The sequence below is a fragment of the Sorex fumeus genome, unplaced genomic scaffold (genome assembly GCF_029834395.1).
Source record: "Sorex fumeus unplaced genomic scaffold, SorFum_2.1 ptg000086l, whole genome shotgun sequence".
Lineage (NCBI taxonomy): Eukaryota > Metazoa > Chordata > Mammalia > Eulipotyphla > Soricidae > Sorex > Sorex fumeus.
The window spans coordinates 36,547,486-36,562,548 of record NW_026606143.1 but is presented as its reverse complement, the minus strand read 5'-3'; the positions used below and the strand labels follow the sequence as shown (position 1 = coordinate 36,562,548).

Sequence of the window (15,063 nt, the reverse complement as noted above, 5' to 3'; positions counted from 1 at the left end):
CACTTGAATAATTGGCCCAAAGAATGCAGAATAATAAATATGAACTTGTAAGAAGATATGCACCATATGGTTTTAACTTTGTTCTTATCATGGATTTTTCCTTTTATAGATACATATTAGAACACAAAGTTTCAGAGGGCAAGAAACTCAGAAAGACTTTGATGTTAAATAGGCAAATATTTTAGATAAAAATATTTTAATGGGTTACAGTAGGGTCTGTAAACTGTGATCTGCAGACCAAATCCTATCTACTGCTGATTTTATTAAGTTTTATTGGCAAACTGCCACCCATTCATTTATGTATTAGTTATGGCTTCTTTCCCACTGCAACAGCAGACTTAACTCACTGTGACAGGAACAATATGGCACACAAAACCTTAATAGATACTGATTATTTTTCCTTTGACAGAAAAAATTTGCTAGCTCCTGGTGGAGAAAAATGAGATAAAAGATGTTATTTTGTTCTTTACTTTGATTTTTTGGTCACATCCAGTGGTGCACAGAGGCTACTCCTGGTTCAATGTTCAGGTGTTCCTTCCGCAGAGCTTGGGGAACTATGAAGTACCTGGGATCAAAGCCAGTCCACCCACATACAAATCATCCTTTGCATGCACTCAGCCCACTGAACTATCCCTCCAGACCCTGGAGATTTTATTTTAATAGCAGTGGATCTAGGCATTTGGACAAGCTACCTTAGAATAAACTTTGAAAAGGTGCCATTTTAGAGCAAGTTGGGTGAAAGAGATTTGGAAACTTTATTGAAGTGAGCCAAAAATGATTGTCAAAACCCTCAAACCAAGAAGAAAAACAAAAACTTAGTCCTAAAGGATTTTAGTGGACGTGAAACTTGGTATGAAAATTTCTTTTGCCTATTGACTTCCATATAGAACAGGACCCACTCAGAGTGCTATGTTCTACTCAAGGATGATGACAAATGAAGTCAACAACGAGAACTTGGTAGAGGACTCAAAACCAGAACAGAGGAGGAAATTGACAAAGATAAAATGTTTAACCTATTAACAGACATCAGGGCTTCAGTGATACCAAAGATATGAGTGAGGGGTATAGCCATATAGCCAAAACACAGATTTAACAGAACTGAATACAAGAGATCTAGGCGGAAAGCACTGAGACTTTGTATTGTGCCTGTCAAGTTGACAGGTGGGGGTGGAGTGGGGCTGGGATGGGGAGGGAATCTGGGAATACTGGTGGAGGGATTGGTGTTGAATTATGTATTCCTAAAACACAACTATCAGTTTCTTTGTAAATCATGGCTCTTTAAATAAAATTTTAAAAGACAGTATTCACAATTTAAAAAGTAAAAACAAAAATGTTTACCAAGAAAATTTTTACCTTAGATAATACCCAACCAGGATTTTAGGAATAGGCATATTTGTTTATTTAATGACATATATATAAGCTAATTGATTGATTGATTGATCCCAGAAGGCAGAACAAAGTGGAGATAAAACTTTATGCTTAAAGAAAGAAGCATCTGGGGCTGGAGCAATAGCACAGCGGGTAGGGCATTTGCCTTGCACGCGGCCGACCCGGGTTTGATTCTCAGCATCCCATATGGTCCCCTGGGCACCGCCAGGGGTAATTCCTGAGTGCAGAACCAGGAGTAACCCCTGTGCATCGCTGGGTGTGACAAAGAAAGAAAGAAAGAAAGAAAGAAAGAAAGAAAGAAAGAAAGAAAGAAAGAAAGAAAGAAAGAAAGAAAGAAAGAAAGAAGCAACTTTCTACAGAGGACCCGCAGAGAGAATTTATGTCTTGAAAAGAGTAAAGGAACATCTAAAGTGTGTTGAACTGAGTTTGTGGCCACTTTGTCAAGAGAGCTATAGTGGAGGGTCGAGAACAAAAGAGAAAAAGGATTATACTATATCCAGGACTTTCTAAGGTTGGAATTTCAAATATTTTGGACCACATATTTCTCTATTGTTGGGCACCGTTGGTGAATTTTAGAATTTTTTGCGGGATCCCTATCCACTAGATGCCAACGAAAAACACGCATATTTGTGACAATCGAAATAATCCCTATAAATTGTTAAATGTTCCTGGGAGACAAAATTATCTCCTGTTGAGAACTACTGGCATAGACTTAGTATGTACTTCAGACTGTCGGTCCTCAGGAAGGTGACCTCTGTATGGATATATGCAGTATCCAGGCAATCCTAGTTCTGTTCTGTGTCCTAACATAATTATTATCTGTGTCTTCTTTTACTCTCAAATGGACTCTACTTGAAGGGCAAATGAGGTGGTCACTCTACCTGAAAACAGAACTGTCTCCTAATATCAACATTACTCTCTTTGCAGATAAAGAAAGCATTCATAGTAGATGATAATGATTGATATTCCCCACACACTTCAACCCCCATGATCAGTGCTAAAGTGGCCACATACGCGTTTGAGCTTTTCTGCTGAGAGTGCTGATGACCCACTCTGTTGCAGGGCCTGCAACTGAAGCTTGATTTCGGGATCAGTAATATCTTGTAGTGGGAAGTTTTGGGCAAGCTTGGATTGTTCTTCATAAAAGGCAGATAATTTGCTCCCAGCTTCATTCTGAAATGACAAAAAACAGAATTGAAGTCTGAATGACACTCCTTGAACAGACAGAACACAAGTTAGAGTCCAAAGAACATCTGGTGGAACATCTAACATTTCCTGAATGGTTTAGTTCTCTACTTCACTGAAGGTCAACTCTTAGGTTAAGAGTGGCTAGGCCACTCTTGGTCACTCTCTCTTTTGGCCCAGTACTTAGTTTTCCCGTGGGTCTTGTCCCCAGAACTGGAAGTTAATTCTCACAGACAATTCACATGGTGGGAATTTATAGCCTGTGTTCTCCCTTTAAGTCCTTGATCAACTGACCTACCTCATAGCAATGTGAAATGCATCATGAATGTTTAATTAATGAAACATGAACTCTGGGTAAACCAAGGTTTGTTTTTCCTAGTGCAAAAGATTCACATAGGTGACCAGATGTGGTCAAGCCCTCATGGAGCAAGGTGGTAGTTAAAACAGACAGATGCAAAAGTAGATAGGAGTTGGGTGGATATAGAGTACACTATATCCTACACATGTGATCTTCTTAACAACCCTATGAGATAAAAGGCAGTCCATTTCCATTTTAATATTTTTATTCTTTCATTTTTGTTTTCTGTAGTGCCAGAGATTGAATCCATGATCTCACACGTACAAGGCAAGTACTCTACAGCTGAGCCACATCCCTGAACCACTATTTTTCCATTTCTTAAAGTAAAATGGTTTTATTTATGGAAATTTACTATAGAAATATGAAGGAGAAAGACGTGTTTAAGAGAGGACGCAAGCTTCTCCAAAGGGGAAAAAAGCCTAGACCCTACATCTCAAGTTAAAATGGGCCAAACTCCAAGGTAGAGAATCTTCTCTAAAGTAACAGAAGTGTATTAGACATCTCAAATCTCTGAGGTGGAGAATGTGCCCCTATCTTCATTTCCAACATGTGCATAGATGAACTGATAAATAAATGCAGGCACATTTTGCTTTACTATGCTTCACTTTATACACTTTGTAGATATAAATGTTTTTCACATGACCTTTCACCAGCAGAGATTATGACTTTCTCAGGGCTCAGATGATGGGTAATTTTTGCTTTTTTTTTCTTTTTGGGTCACACCTGGCAATGCTCAGGGGTTACTCCTGGCTCATGCACTCAGGAATTACTCATGGTGGTGCTCGGGGGGACAATATGGGATGCTGGGAATCGAACTTGGGTCAGTCGAGTGCAAGGCAAACGCACTACCCACTGTGCTATTGCTCCAGCACCCATTTTAAAAAGTATTTTAAAAATAAGATAGATATATTTTATGTATAATTTATTATACACTTACTATATGTCAGTATAGCATAAAAGACTTATAATGCACTGGAAAACCAAATAGCTTAGGTTATCTGCTTTACTGCAATAGTTGCTTTATTATGGTGGTATAGAACTAAGACTGAAAGATTTCTGAGGTGTGACCAATCAACTACCAGCTTCTAACTCCTGGATATAGTGATGAACAGATGCTCACGCAACTCTTATGATCCTTACTTGCTAGAAGAACACTCATGTGTGATCCCCTACCCTTAGATGATATCTACCACTCATTCTCATTTATAATCAGTAAAATATAGAAAAGTTGAAAAATGCACGTTGATGTTATCCAAGATGGCAATTTCATCTTGCTGGAAGACTCTCCTGCTTCATTTTAACTATCCCACCTTGCTTACTTTGATGCCACATTAATTGAACCTCTGACTGACAACTGTAAGAAACTGAAGCCCTCAGTTCAGAATCATATAAGGACCTGACTGATAATGACCAACTAACTGCATTAGCATGGAAGTAGATTAATCTCCAGTCAAGTTTCAACGGGACCATACCAGTGGTCAAAACTTTCACTGCAACCTTATGAGACACTGAAGTGGAAGATCCAGCTATGCAACACCTGGACTTCTGACCCACAGAAACTGATGTAACAAATGTGTGTTGTCTTAAGCGGCTACATTTGTGGTAATTATTTTACACAACATATAACCAGTAGAGATACCAAAGGCAGAACTCCAGGCATGATTGCACTTTCCAGATGAAGGAATCTCACTTTTGTTCTAGGAATACTCTTAGACTTTCCAAGGAGGCATGAGGGCAGCAACATCACAGTAGTAACAACAGTGAATCAGACAAGTAATGAAAATAGTAGCAACGGAAATGTGAATGATTTATCTTTTCATTGAGCCCATACAGTTCCTCTGGAGCTGCTTCTCAATATTGTTCACAAAAAATCTCCACTTCACAATTCATCACAGAGTGTTAAGTAACTTTCCCTCGGTCACCCCCCAAAGTTAATGTTCTTAATCACTGACCATGGATTGCATTCAATACACTCTAATCTTCTCTCTAATATCCATGAGTGGGAAGGAGTGAGCTATTAAGAGAAGTTTCACCTATAGCACAGACCCCTCTGTATCCATATCTCAATCCCCACCCTTCTTCACCCAATCAAACACAGTTTACTGTCAAGAAAACTTTCATTGAAACTGTGATACTAAATTATAAGAATATTTTCTCATGTACTTTAGAAAAACTCACAATATCCAAAAGTTCTCAGTAGGGGAACATTTATGTTATTGTTCTGCATGTGGGAACTAGATATATTAATAATACCATAGTCTGTTGTACTTTATATCTAAAAGTACTTTATAGTGCCTTGAATTTTGATAGCTGAATACATACTGTTCCACCCTGAGCTATTCTTTCTCATGTTGTTTACATTTTTTCCCATAGCCTCATTGTAAGGATCCCAGCCTAAAAAAACAGTTCAGGAGTTACATCCTTATATTAGGCCAAGCTGTATGAAGTTGCTGACATTCCAGGTTTTTTGGCTTTGTTTGTTTGTGTTTCCATTTTTGATCCATATGTGGTACTGGGGATCAAGCTGGGGTCAGCCACATGCTTTCTGTACTATCTCTTCAGCCTTGACAGTCTGTTTTAATCTTCAAATCTGGAAATTTCATAGGAATTATCCCAGGTCAAAGTGTCTTGAGTAAGCAAGTGAAGCTCTCCAGCTAGAATTCCCAGAAGCATAATTGATGAGTTATAGGAATGTTTGTTTTCTCTCTTCTTTTTTTACAACTATATTTTAGGCACTGCGATTTACAATAATGATAATGGTAAGGTTTCTTGGAATAAAACATTCCAAGAAATTTTTAATTTCAATAGTAGTGTCAGATATTGGTCTGATCTTATGTCATTTTCGCATCTCATAATCACTATAATTTGATTTCTCCAATGATTAGTGAGATTAAACATAGATATGAGGTAAATATATATGAATATGTACTCAGGCCTTTTTAAAATATGCTGCTTATACCTTTTACTCAATTTTCTAGTGAAAATTTGTCCTTTTATCAACATTTAGTACATTTCTTAATATATTTTACCAGACAATCCTTTAAAAATTATTTGCACTACAACTGTCTTTTGAAGTCTGCTTCTTTGTGTGCTGTTCTGATAATTTGTTATTAATCCTAATGCAATCATTTTAAGAAATTTTTCTCTTATAACTTTATCCTTTTCTCTCTTACTTAACCATTTCCAGGCAGTCATTTAATAAACCATTACTTACCAAAAGTCAACTATATTTCTCTATCAATTTTCAGGTCTTGACTTTCTTATCTAATCTTTAATCTAAAAATTTGTTTCTCTTGCATAAAGTGTGATTACATTGATGTATGGGTTCTAAAAGGATCTCTGCAGGATTTGTTAAAATGTTCTTTTATTTTTTTAATCTTTGGCACCAAAGATTTCAATATTGTCAGTAATGGGGTTTCATGCATGTAATGTTTCAACACCATAACCTTCACCAGTGTTCCTCCTCAATCTACAGTCCCCTCCCCAACCCTTCACCATGGTAAAGCTCAATTTCATATATCAGGTTTTCAGGTTCTGTTGCCTTTGGCTAGATATTATTCCCTTTCACCCTTCTTCCTTCTTTCTCTTTCTTTCTTTCTTTCTTTCTTTCTTTCTTTCTTTCTTTCTTTCTTTCTTTCCTTCCCTTCCTCCTTCCTTCCTTCCCTCCCTCTCTCCCTCCTTCCTTCCTTCTCTTTCACCATCCCTCCCTCCTTCTCTCCCTCCCTCCTTCCCTCCCTCCATCCATCCATCCTTCCTTCTTTCCTTCCTTCCTTTCATCCCTGTTTTTTTTAACTTGAATTTTTTATTTTAATGATAGTACCAATACTATTCTTCTATACAGTATTGTAATCATAGCACTGTAGCACTGTAGCACTGTCCTTCCGTTGTTCATCGATTTGCTCGAGCGGGCCCAGTAATGTCTCCATTGTGAGACTTGTTGTTACTGTGTTTGGCATATCGAATACTTCACGGGGAGCTTGCCAGGCTTTGCTGTATGGGCGAGATAATCTCGGTAGCTTGCTGGGCTCTCCAAGAGGGTCGGAGGAATCAAACTTGGTTGGTCGCGTGCAAGACAAACACCTTACTCACTGTGCTATTGCTCCAGCCCATTGTAATCATATGTAATCATATTGTAATCAATGTAATCATACTGTCTGGTCTAGAGACTTGTTCAGTGTTGCTACACAATGGCCATCACTAGAGTTAGACTGGATAATTTTATTTCATTTCCCCCAAAGCTCTAGGGACCTGAAATAGCATTTGTTAATTTCTTGGCTCAATATTCTCATACTATGCTAGTAGTGTTATATTCAATTACCACACCTATTAAATATTAAATAACTCACAAGTGAACAAGTCTCTAGACCAGAATTTTGCCATCATTTCTTGTAAATAAAGTTGTATTGAAACATAGCCACACACATGTATGTGTTGTTCATGGCAGCCTTCAGCCTCTAAAGGCAAAAAGTTTACAACAGCAGAGTTGAACAGAAGCCATGGGGTCTGAAAACCCTGAAATATTTGCTACCTGACTTTTTACAGAACAAAACAAGTGCTGATATCTGCCCCTTACTTACAGGAAGCACGGTGAATAAAGGAACATGTTAAGTAGCATTATGAGGACACATCAGGAAAATACATAAAACAATGGTTTTTATAGGACTCAATATTCAATTTATCCACAAATAAATTGCAGGGAAACAAGTGAGGAACTCTAAGATCAAAGGAGACTTAAAGTACATCGTACAGTATATCCATCAACACAACTGGAAGGGATTGTCACTTATGATTATGGAAATACAAACTAAAACAACAATGATACATCATATAATGCCTGTTAGGACAGAACATATCAAAAAGTCTGGAAATAGCCAGTGTTGGAGTTGTGGTGAGAAATAAACCTTCATCCTCTGTTCATAGGAAAATCATTTGGTTCAACCTCTAAGGAAATCAATGTGGATATTTAACCAAAAAGTAATAATAGAACTACCATCTGACCCAGCAATATCACTTCTTGGCATCTATCTCCAAAACACACAAAAATGTCACTTTGGAAAGATATACGTATGCACACCTATGTCCATTGTTGTGCTTAGTGAAATAGCCAAGATCTAAAAACAGCCCAAATGCCTAACTGCAAAAGACCTAAAAAGAAGTTGTGGTACACAAGGGCCAGGAATATTGCTCCACAGTTGGAAGCCTGTCTCATGAGCTGAGGGAGAAGGCAATTGGAATAGAAAAGGGATCACTAAGACAATGATGGTTGGAGGAATCGTTTGGGATGGGAGATGTGTGCTGAAAGTAGATGAAGGACCAAACGTGATAACCTTTCAGCATCTGTATTGCAAACCATAATTCTCAAAAGTAAAGAGAAAGTATGGAGGAAATTGTCTGCCATATAAGAAGGGGGAGGGTTGGAAAGGGGGGTATACTGGGGACATTGGTGGTGAAGAATGTGCACTGGTGGAGGGATTGGTGTTTGATCATTGTATGACTGAAACTCAATCATGAAGCTTTGGAACTTTATCTTACAGTGATTCAATAGAAAAAGATTCCCATTTTTTATGATTTCTTATAAATAAGAATTTTTTAAGATTTCTTATGAATAAGAAAAACAGAAGTTGTGGTATATAGATACACAATGGAATACTATAAAATAAAAACATGCAATTTGCAGAGATATTGGTGGAACTAGAGGAGATCATGCTGAGTGAAGTCAGTCAGAAAGAAAGGGATAGATGAAGAATGATCTCTCTCATATGTGGGATTTAAAGATACACAGCAACATAGCAACAAAGGTCCAAAGGCAACATAATGGAAGAACTGATTCACACAATTGAGTTGAGGGTAAGGGGTATTGACAGAAAGGGGTGCTGGGTTCTTGGGAGAGGGAAGTGTGCACAATGGTGATGAGTGTGGTACTGGGATTATGTGCATGAGAAGCCATTATTAACAGTATTGTAAACAACAGAATCTCAATCAATAATTTTTCAAATAAAACCTCATTTAAAAAAGACAATTGAAAGGGGATCTTGTCTGATGATGGTTCAAACAAACTAAAATAAGACAGTAGTCAATGAATACTAGCTAGATATTTGATGACACTGAAGAATTATTAGTAAGTTTTGGGCACAGTATTACTATTAAAGTTTCTTTTAAAATTTTTACTAAAATGACCAGAGAAACAACACAGTGGGTAAGGCCTTGCAGGTGGTCAACAAAAGTTCAACCCTCGGTATCTCATATGGTCCCCTGAGCACTGTCAGGAGTGATTCCTGAGTGCAGAACCAAGAATAGCCCCTGAGCATTGCTAAGTGTGGCCCCAAAACACCAAAAGCAAAAGTAATACTAAGAGGGTTAGAAAGTGAAATATTTACATGCAAAACTACACGACATTTGAAATTTCCTTTCTAAAATATCATATAAATGTGGGGTTTTGGTGAAAAATGAAGCAATATTGGTGAAAGCACTGACAACTGGTAAAACTGGATACTGGCGTAAGAAAATTCAATATACAGAGACAAATATAAGGTTATTCAATAGTTTCTCTTCTTTGATGCATGTATGAAAACTTTAATAATACAAAGAAAATCCATGCAAATGAAAAACAAGTTGGCAATTTAAGAAAGTCATATTATATGCTATAAGCTTCAAAATCACACAAAGTCCACTTATTGTATAATTGCATGTATATGAAATAGTCAGAACAGGCAGATATATAGAGACACAAAGCAGATTAGTGGTTGCTTAGCGCTGGGGCCAGGGGAAGGAAGAGAGATTGCTAATGGGCTTGTGGTTTCTTTTTGGAGTGATGAAAATGTTATAAAATTAAATGACAGTGATGGTTCTACAAATCTGTAAATATACTAAAAAGCATTGGATTATGTACTTTAAATTGTTGAATTTTATGGTGCGTAAATTATATCTCAATAAAGCTGTTGTTAAAAGAGCTTAATAGTAAAAGGAAAAGACCATCACCTCCTTTACTAGGTCTGAATGCCTTCCCCCAGTCCCTATATGGAACTGTAAACCAAAAGATGTTATCAAAACTTAATCTCTGCTCTTTTCCCCAGTTATCAAGAAGCAGTCGCTGTCCCAGGCCCCTGACTGCTCTCTCTGAGAGTTGCTGGTGGCATCATTTGGAATGGATCAAGATTAATTCCATCAAAATTACACCACTAAACTGGGACGTAATGAAGTTTTCATGATCAAGAAAACCTGGAAGGATCAAGGACTCCAGCACCTTTGACACATGTTAACTCTTCCCATGAACATGGACTTTTCCCATTCACATGGTCCCTTCTTAAAAACTCTTGCTTTTTCCCATCTACCCATTTACATATCAAGGAGCAAAGAAATAATTAATTTGCCCACGGTATCAAAGGAAGCTCATAGGAATCAAGATAACATTAAATTTCTTCGGTTTCAATATTTCAGCAACACAGGTGTAGACCAAACTCATTGCAGACTAGGATGAAGTTGATATTTTCCCTTGGGCAAAGAATTACAGTTTGAATTGACCCTGCTCTGAGTTCACAGTGGATCTGGCCCTACAGGAAAAGGAACCGTTCAGTAACCAGACATGCCCAAGGACACTAAGGGCCTGCACAACAGGGAACAGAAGAAACCCTAGAGACTGTCCAACGGCTAGTTATGGAACAGTGAACTTGGATGCCTCCAGCAGGAATGTGATCTCTTTTTTCTCTCCCAACAATAAAATTGTCCAGGGGCCTCCCACCTTGCTGGAAAGCTTTTGAACTACCCCCTCCCAATTTAAGCTTTGATTTACAATGGATGCTATTTTTGAATAGTCCTTCAGAGAAGGAGCAACACAAAAAAGAATTGGTAATATATACTGCAAAAGATCATTACAGTTCACAGGTGAGTATTTTACATCTAACCTGACGTGTTTTGGCTGTAAAGCAAAGGAGGCAGTTTATAGTATGACTAATTTTCTTTGAATTTCTCAATGATTTGGAAGCCTATTTTGAACGATTTTTTCCTTTTTGTGCACCTGATACCACACATATCAAGTTTTTTCTGCTTTCTATTATTTTGAGGTATAGTCTCATACATGGATCAAAATTCACCACACTGGGCTGAAGAGATAGAACAGAGGTTAGGTTAGGATGCTAGACTACCATGTGATTAGCTTTAGTTCGATCCCTGGTATATCATACGTCCCCGTGAGCACCACCAGGCATAAGCATCAGGCCAAGAGTAAGCCCAAAGCACAGCCAGGTATGGTCAAAAACTTTTTGCATGTTACTTGAGATCCATAGGTTGATTCTAAAATTTTATATTATGGAACAACAATGATAAAATTGCAGATTGTCCTTAATATCACCCTGATAGGATATGAACATACACATCATATAGCCCAAATTTCCCCGTAATTTAGCAGTTATGTATTGATCCAACAATGCTATATAACTAGCAACCAAAAATCTCAATGGCACAACTATCTTTTATTTATATGCCTTGGATTTCTAGGTGATTCCCAGACAGATCTGCTGCTCTTGGTTGGATTTGCTTACAAGACTGTGGCTAGTTTCTGCTAGACTCATGTGGCTACCATTAAATGTGGCTACCATCACTCTTTAGCTTGGCTGGCCCAGGCATGTTCATGGTGAGGGCAAAAGAGCAAAGTATAAGCCCATAGATCAAGTTCATTTCAAGCCTCTGCATGCATCCTATCAGCCAACAGCTGGGAAAAATAAGTGTCATGGCAAAGAACACACTCACATGACCTTCAGTAGGATAGTGTTATAAAGAAATATAACCTAAGATATAACATGTGAAAGGTGAAGAACGTATCCATCAATGCAATTGACCATATGTCCTTACACAGTTCTTACAATTACCTACATACTTCATAGACCTATTTTTAATGCCTCCATTTGTGGGGTGGGAGGTGGGGGGTTACCAAGCAATGCTCAGAAAAGTCAGAAGCTACTCTTGGTAATACTTGGTCAATCATGTCAGACGGTTCAATTCTCAGGCTTGGTGCTGCAGTGCTGCTCAGGCCAGCCATTTTGAGGGTCACAGAATTCAGTAGGAATATAATACCTGGGGTCAAACGTGGGTTCTCACAGGCACAAGGCTGCCCTTTGAGCTATCTTTCTGACCCATCAATGTCTCCCTATCTTTAGACTGAAGAATGGCCTCATTTTATAAGTCTTATCAATTTCATGAAATGTAATAGAAATAGCATCACCCCCTTTTATTGTTTATCTCTTTAGAATTTTCAAAAGCAGCACCTTTCTGGTATGAAGAGATTTTATCAACATAACGACAAACACTCCACCCTCTTTTGTTCCATCTCAAACTATTTTTTTCTTCATACAGCAAATTTTTTCCTTTACAACACCCTCAGATTCCTTTAAATCATTACCATTTGCGGTGTGGAGAGAGAGGGAGCATTCTCCATTTCTAAAGTTCTTCCCTGAACTATGACCACTAGCAGCAGATTACACGTCACCTGCTTACTCATCTTGGTGCCTCTATAGTGCCTGATCCGTCTCTTGTGGGAGTTCCTACAGCTGCACCTAAGTGCATGAATACTTTACACTACTTGAGAAAAGAGATTTGAGCCCCCTGCTTGCTTCTTGAGTTCAAACACTTTCAGCATCCTTTAAAGGGCTCAAAACTTTCCTGTGTTCTGGTCACACTTTGTGATTTATGCTCTTTCATTGTTGGCATTTGCCCAAAGCAACCAGTATAATTCAAAAGGGAGAGGACTAAATAGTCAATCCAGAGATGATTTCAACAAATATCACATTTCATTCTGTAAGATGCCTTCTCAGCATCTGGGCATCCAGTAGAACTGTTCTGTGTCCCTTCAGCAATCACAGCCCCACTAAGACTAATAACAATGATGCCTTTTTGTTCTATGCTCAGTAGCATCAAGCACTATCTTGTTGGTTCTGCATACTAATTCATACTCATAGTAAATCTACAAGTCAGTTCATTTCCACAGATTAAAAATGTAATTAGGGTGCATAGAGGTAAATTAACCAGCTTAAGTTCACCCAATTAGAAAGCGGTAGAGACAGAATTTAGACGCAAGTAGTCTGACTGCAGAGTTCATCACTTGGCAGATACTGTTGTATTCCACTACTTGCAGAACTGTTCAGTTGAGAATGAAAGCAAACACATACTACACTATAGGAACCTCCAATCAAGTTCAAATTGTGTGGGGGGAACAAGAATTCAGAGGTGAAAAGTGGTAAAAGCAAAATGAGACAAGGGGAAAAAATCTTTGACAACACTGGGCAATCAAAATCTCTTAAATATCTTTAAACCTTAGAGAAATAAAAAAAAATCTGGGTCTCTTATTTAATCTGTTCAGTGAATATAAGAAATTTTATTTAGACATGCAACCCACTAATCATTTGAAATTATCAGTTTCTGAACTACATTTCTGGAAGAGTGTCACAAATACATTTTCTTCAATAAAATTGTTGAATTTTCTAGCACTAAACATGTAAAATTACTGCTTTGGGATCTGTGAAAAAATAAATTCTTAAATACTTGCACTTGTCAAGCCAAGCATCTCGATTTCTCAGAACATTCAGAAATTTGCCAAGGTGGGTATAATTATGAATTATGGTTTTCTTAGAGGGCTCTGGATGAATTCAGTGATCTGTGAAGGTCTCCCAGAGTTCCATGTCAATGAAAAATTTCCAAATCAGACGTATACCCCATCCAGGGTTAATGTCATTACTAGCTAACTCTTTACTAAGTGTACAACTGTAGTTTCAGTTAATGTATCATTGTAGAGAGACTTTAGATATTCCTGTTGAAATTGCCGACTTTGGGAAATTATTAGCTCCATAACATCCCATTTCTGTGAAATGTTTTGGACATATGACTATGATGAAGATTACAATGGTAACTTTAGAATTAAATTTCTTTGACTTCCAAGAATCAGGAATGAGACCAGTGAATTATTTTTTAACAATTTTTTCAAAAAAGCACCAAGGTCAATTTAATCATCCCTAGACTCCAGAATCAGAAATATATATATGCAAACTTCCAACTTCACAGCTCAAAGCATTTCTTTGACTTTAATTTTCAGATTAATCAGCAATAATCTAATCTCTACAAAGCAATAACCCCCTCCTCATTGCCTCCCACTGTCCCTGCCACTTACCAAAAGAACTTACCATTTTTTTGGCATTTTCATCGGTAATATTGGTGTTATAATCCCAGGAAGCAAGTGAACTATTGTAAGACAGGTCTTCGACTTGCTTGTTAAAGTTGTCCAAAAATTTCTTGGCATCTTCTTGAGTTTGAGCAGCAGTCACAGCAGCAAGGCTGAGGAGCAGCCAGGAAGAGAGTAACATCTTTCCCTGTGCTCCAAGCTCCCATCCACTGAACAACTTTCCCTAGAGTCAAACCTCTTCATGAGTTGTCTCTCTCATTAGCCTTTGAACTTGGGTTGGGCACTGAGCAGCGAAGACAGTGGGAGAGGGATGGAGGGCGGGGAAGAGAAGAAGAAACAGAAAACAATCTGCTGAACCAACATAAAGTTCTTCATGGAAAGAACAGATATGCAAACTGTTTTTTTAAAGTAAATAAAACAAGTGTTATTCATTAATCCTAGAAAATCATAACTCACTTAACACATTATAGCCAAAGCAAAGCTTTTGTATTTGCTCAATATGATCCTTTTAAAAAATGGTTGAAAATCGGGGCTAGAGTGATAGTACAGAGAGTAAAGCACTTGCTTTGCATGCTGCTGACCTGGGTTTGATCCTGAGCATTCCGAATGGATCCCTGAGCTCTGTCAGGAGTGATACCTGAGTACTGCTGAGTGTGTCCCCTAAACCAAGAAATGTAGTTAAAACTATAGTGATAGGGGCCGGAGAGATAGTAGAGGTGGTTGCATACTTGCTTTGCATGTAGCTGACCCCAGCTTCAATTCCTGGCTCCCCATAGGGTCCCCCAAGCACCACCAGGAGTGATCCCTGAGTGCAGGAGCAGGATTAAGATCTGGGCATCATCAGGTGTGCCCCTCCCAACCCCCCCAAATTGTGATAGTGTATAATTTTAGTGACCAAAGAAGCCTAAAATTATGGAGTATGAGGTAATATTACTACCCATATTTTTCCAAGATCATTCCATTA

At 38.1% G+C, this 15,063-nt stretch overlaps 1 protein-coding gene across 1 annotated transcript in view; it reads right to left on the bottom strand.

The window, feature by feature from the left end:
- The window catches only part of ACE2 (angiotensin converting enzyme 2), a 43,675-nt gene extending 29,395 nt beyond the window's left edge, over positions 1–14,280 (bottom strand). The window contains exons 1-2 of the mRNA XM_056131182.1: positions 14,101–14,280; positions 2,404–2,562 (exon numbers count right to left, since the gene is read on the bottom strand). Of these exons, the coding sequence (XP_055987157.1) occupies positions 2,404–2,562; positions 14,101–14,280 (339 nt within the window). The remainder of the gene's footprint in view (positions 1–2,403; positions 2,563–14,100) is intronic.
- Between the last annotated feature and the right edge of the window lie 783 nt (positions 14,281–15,063).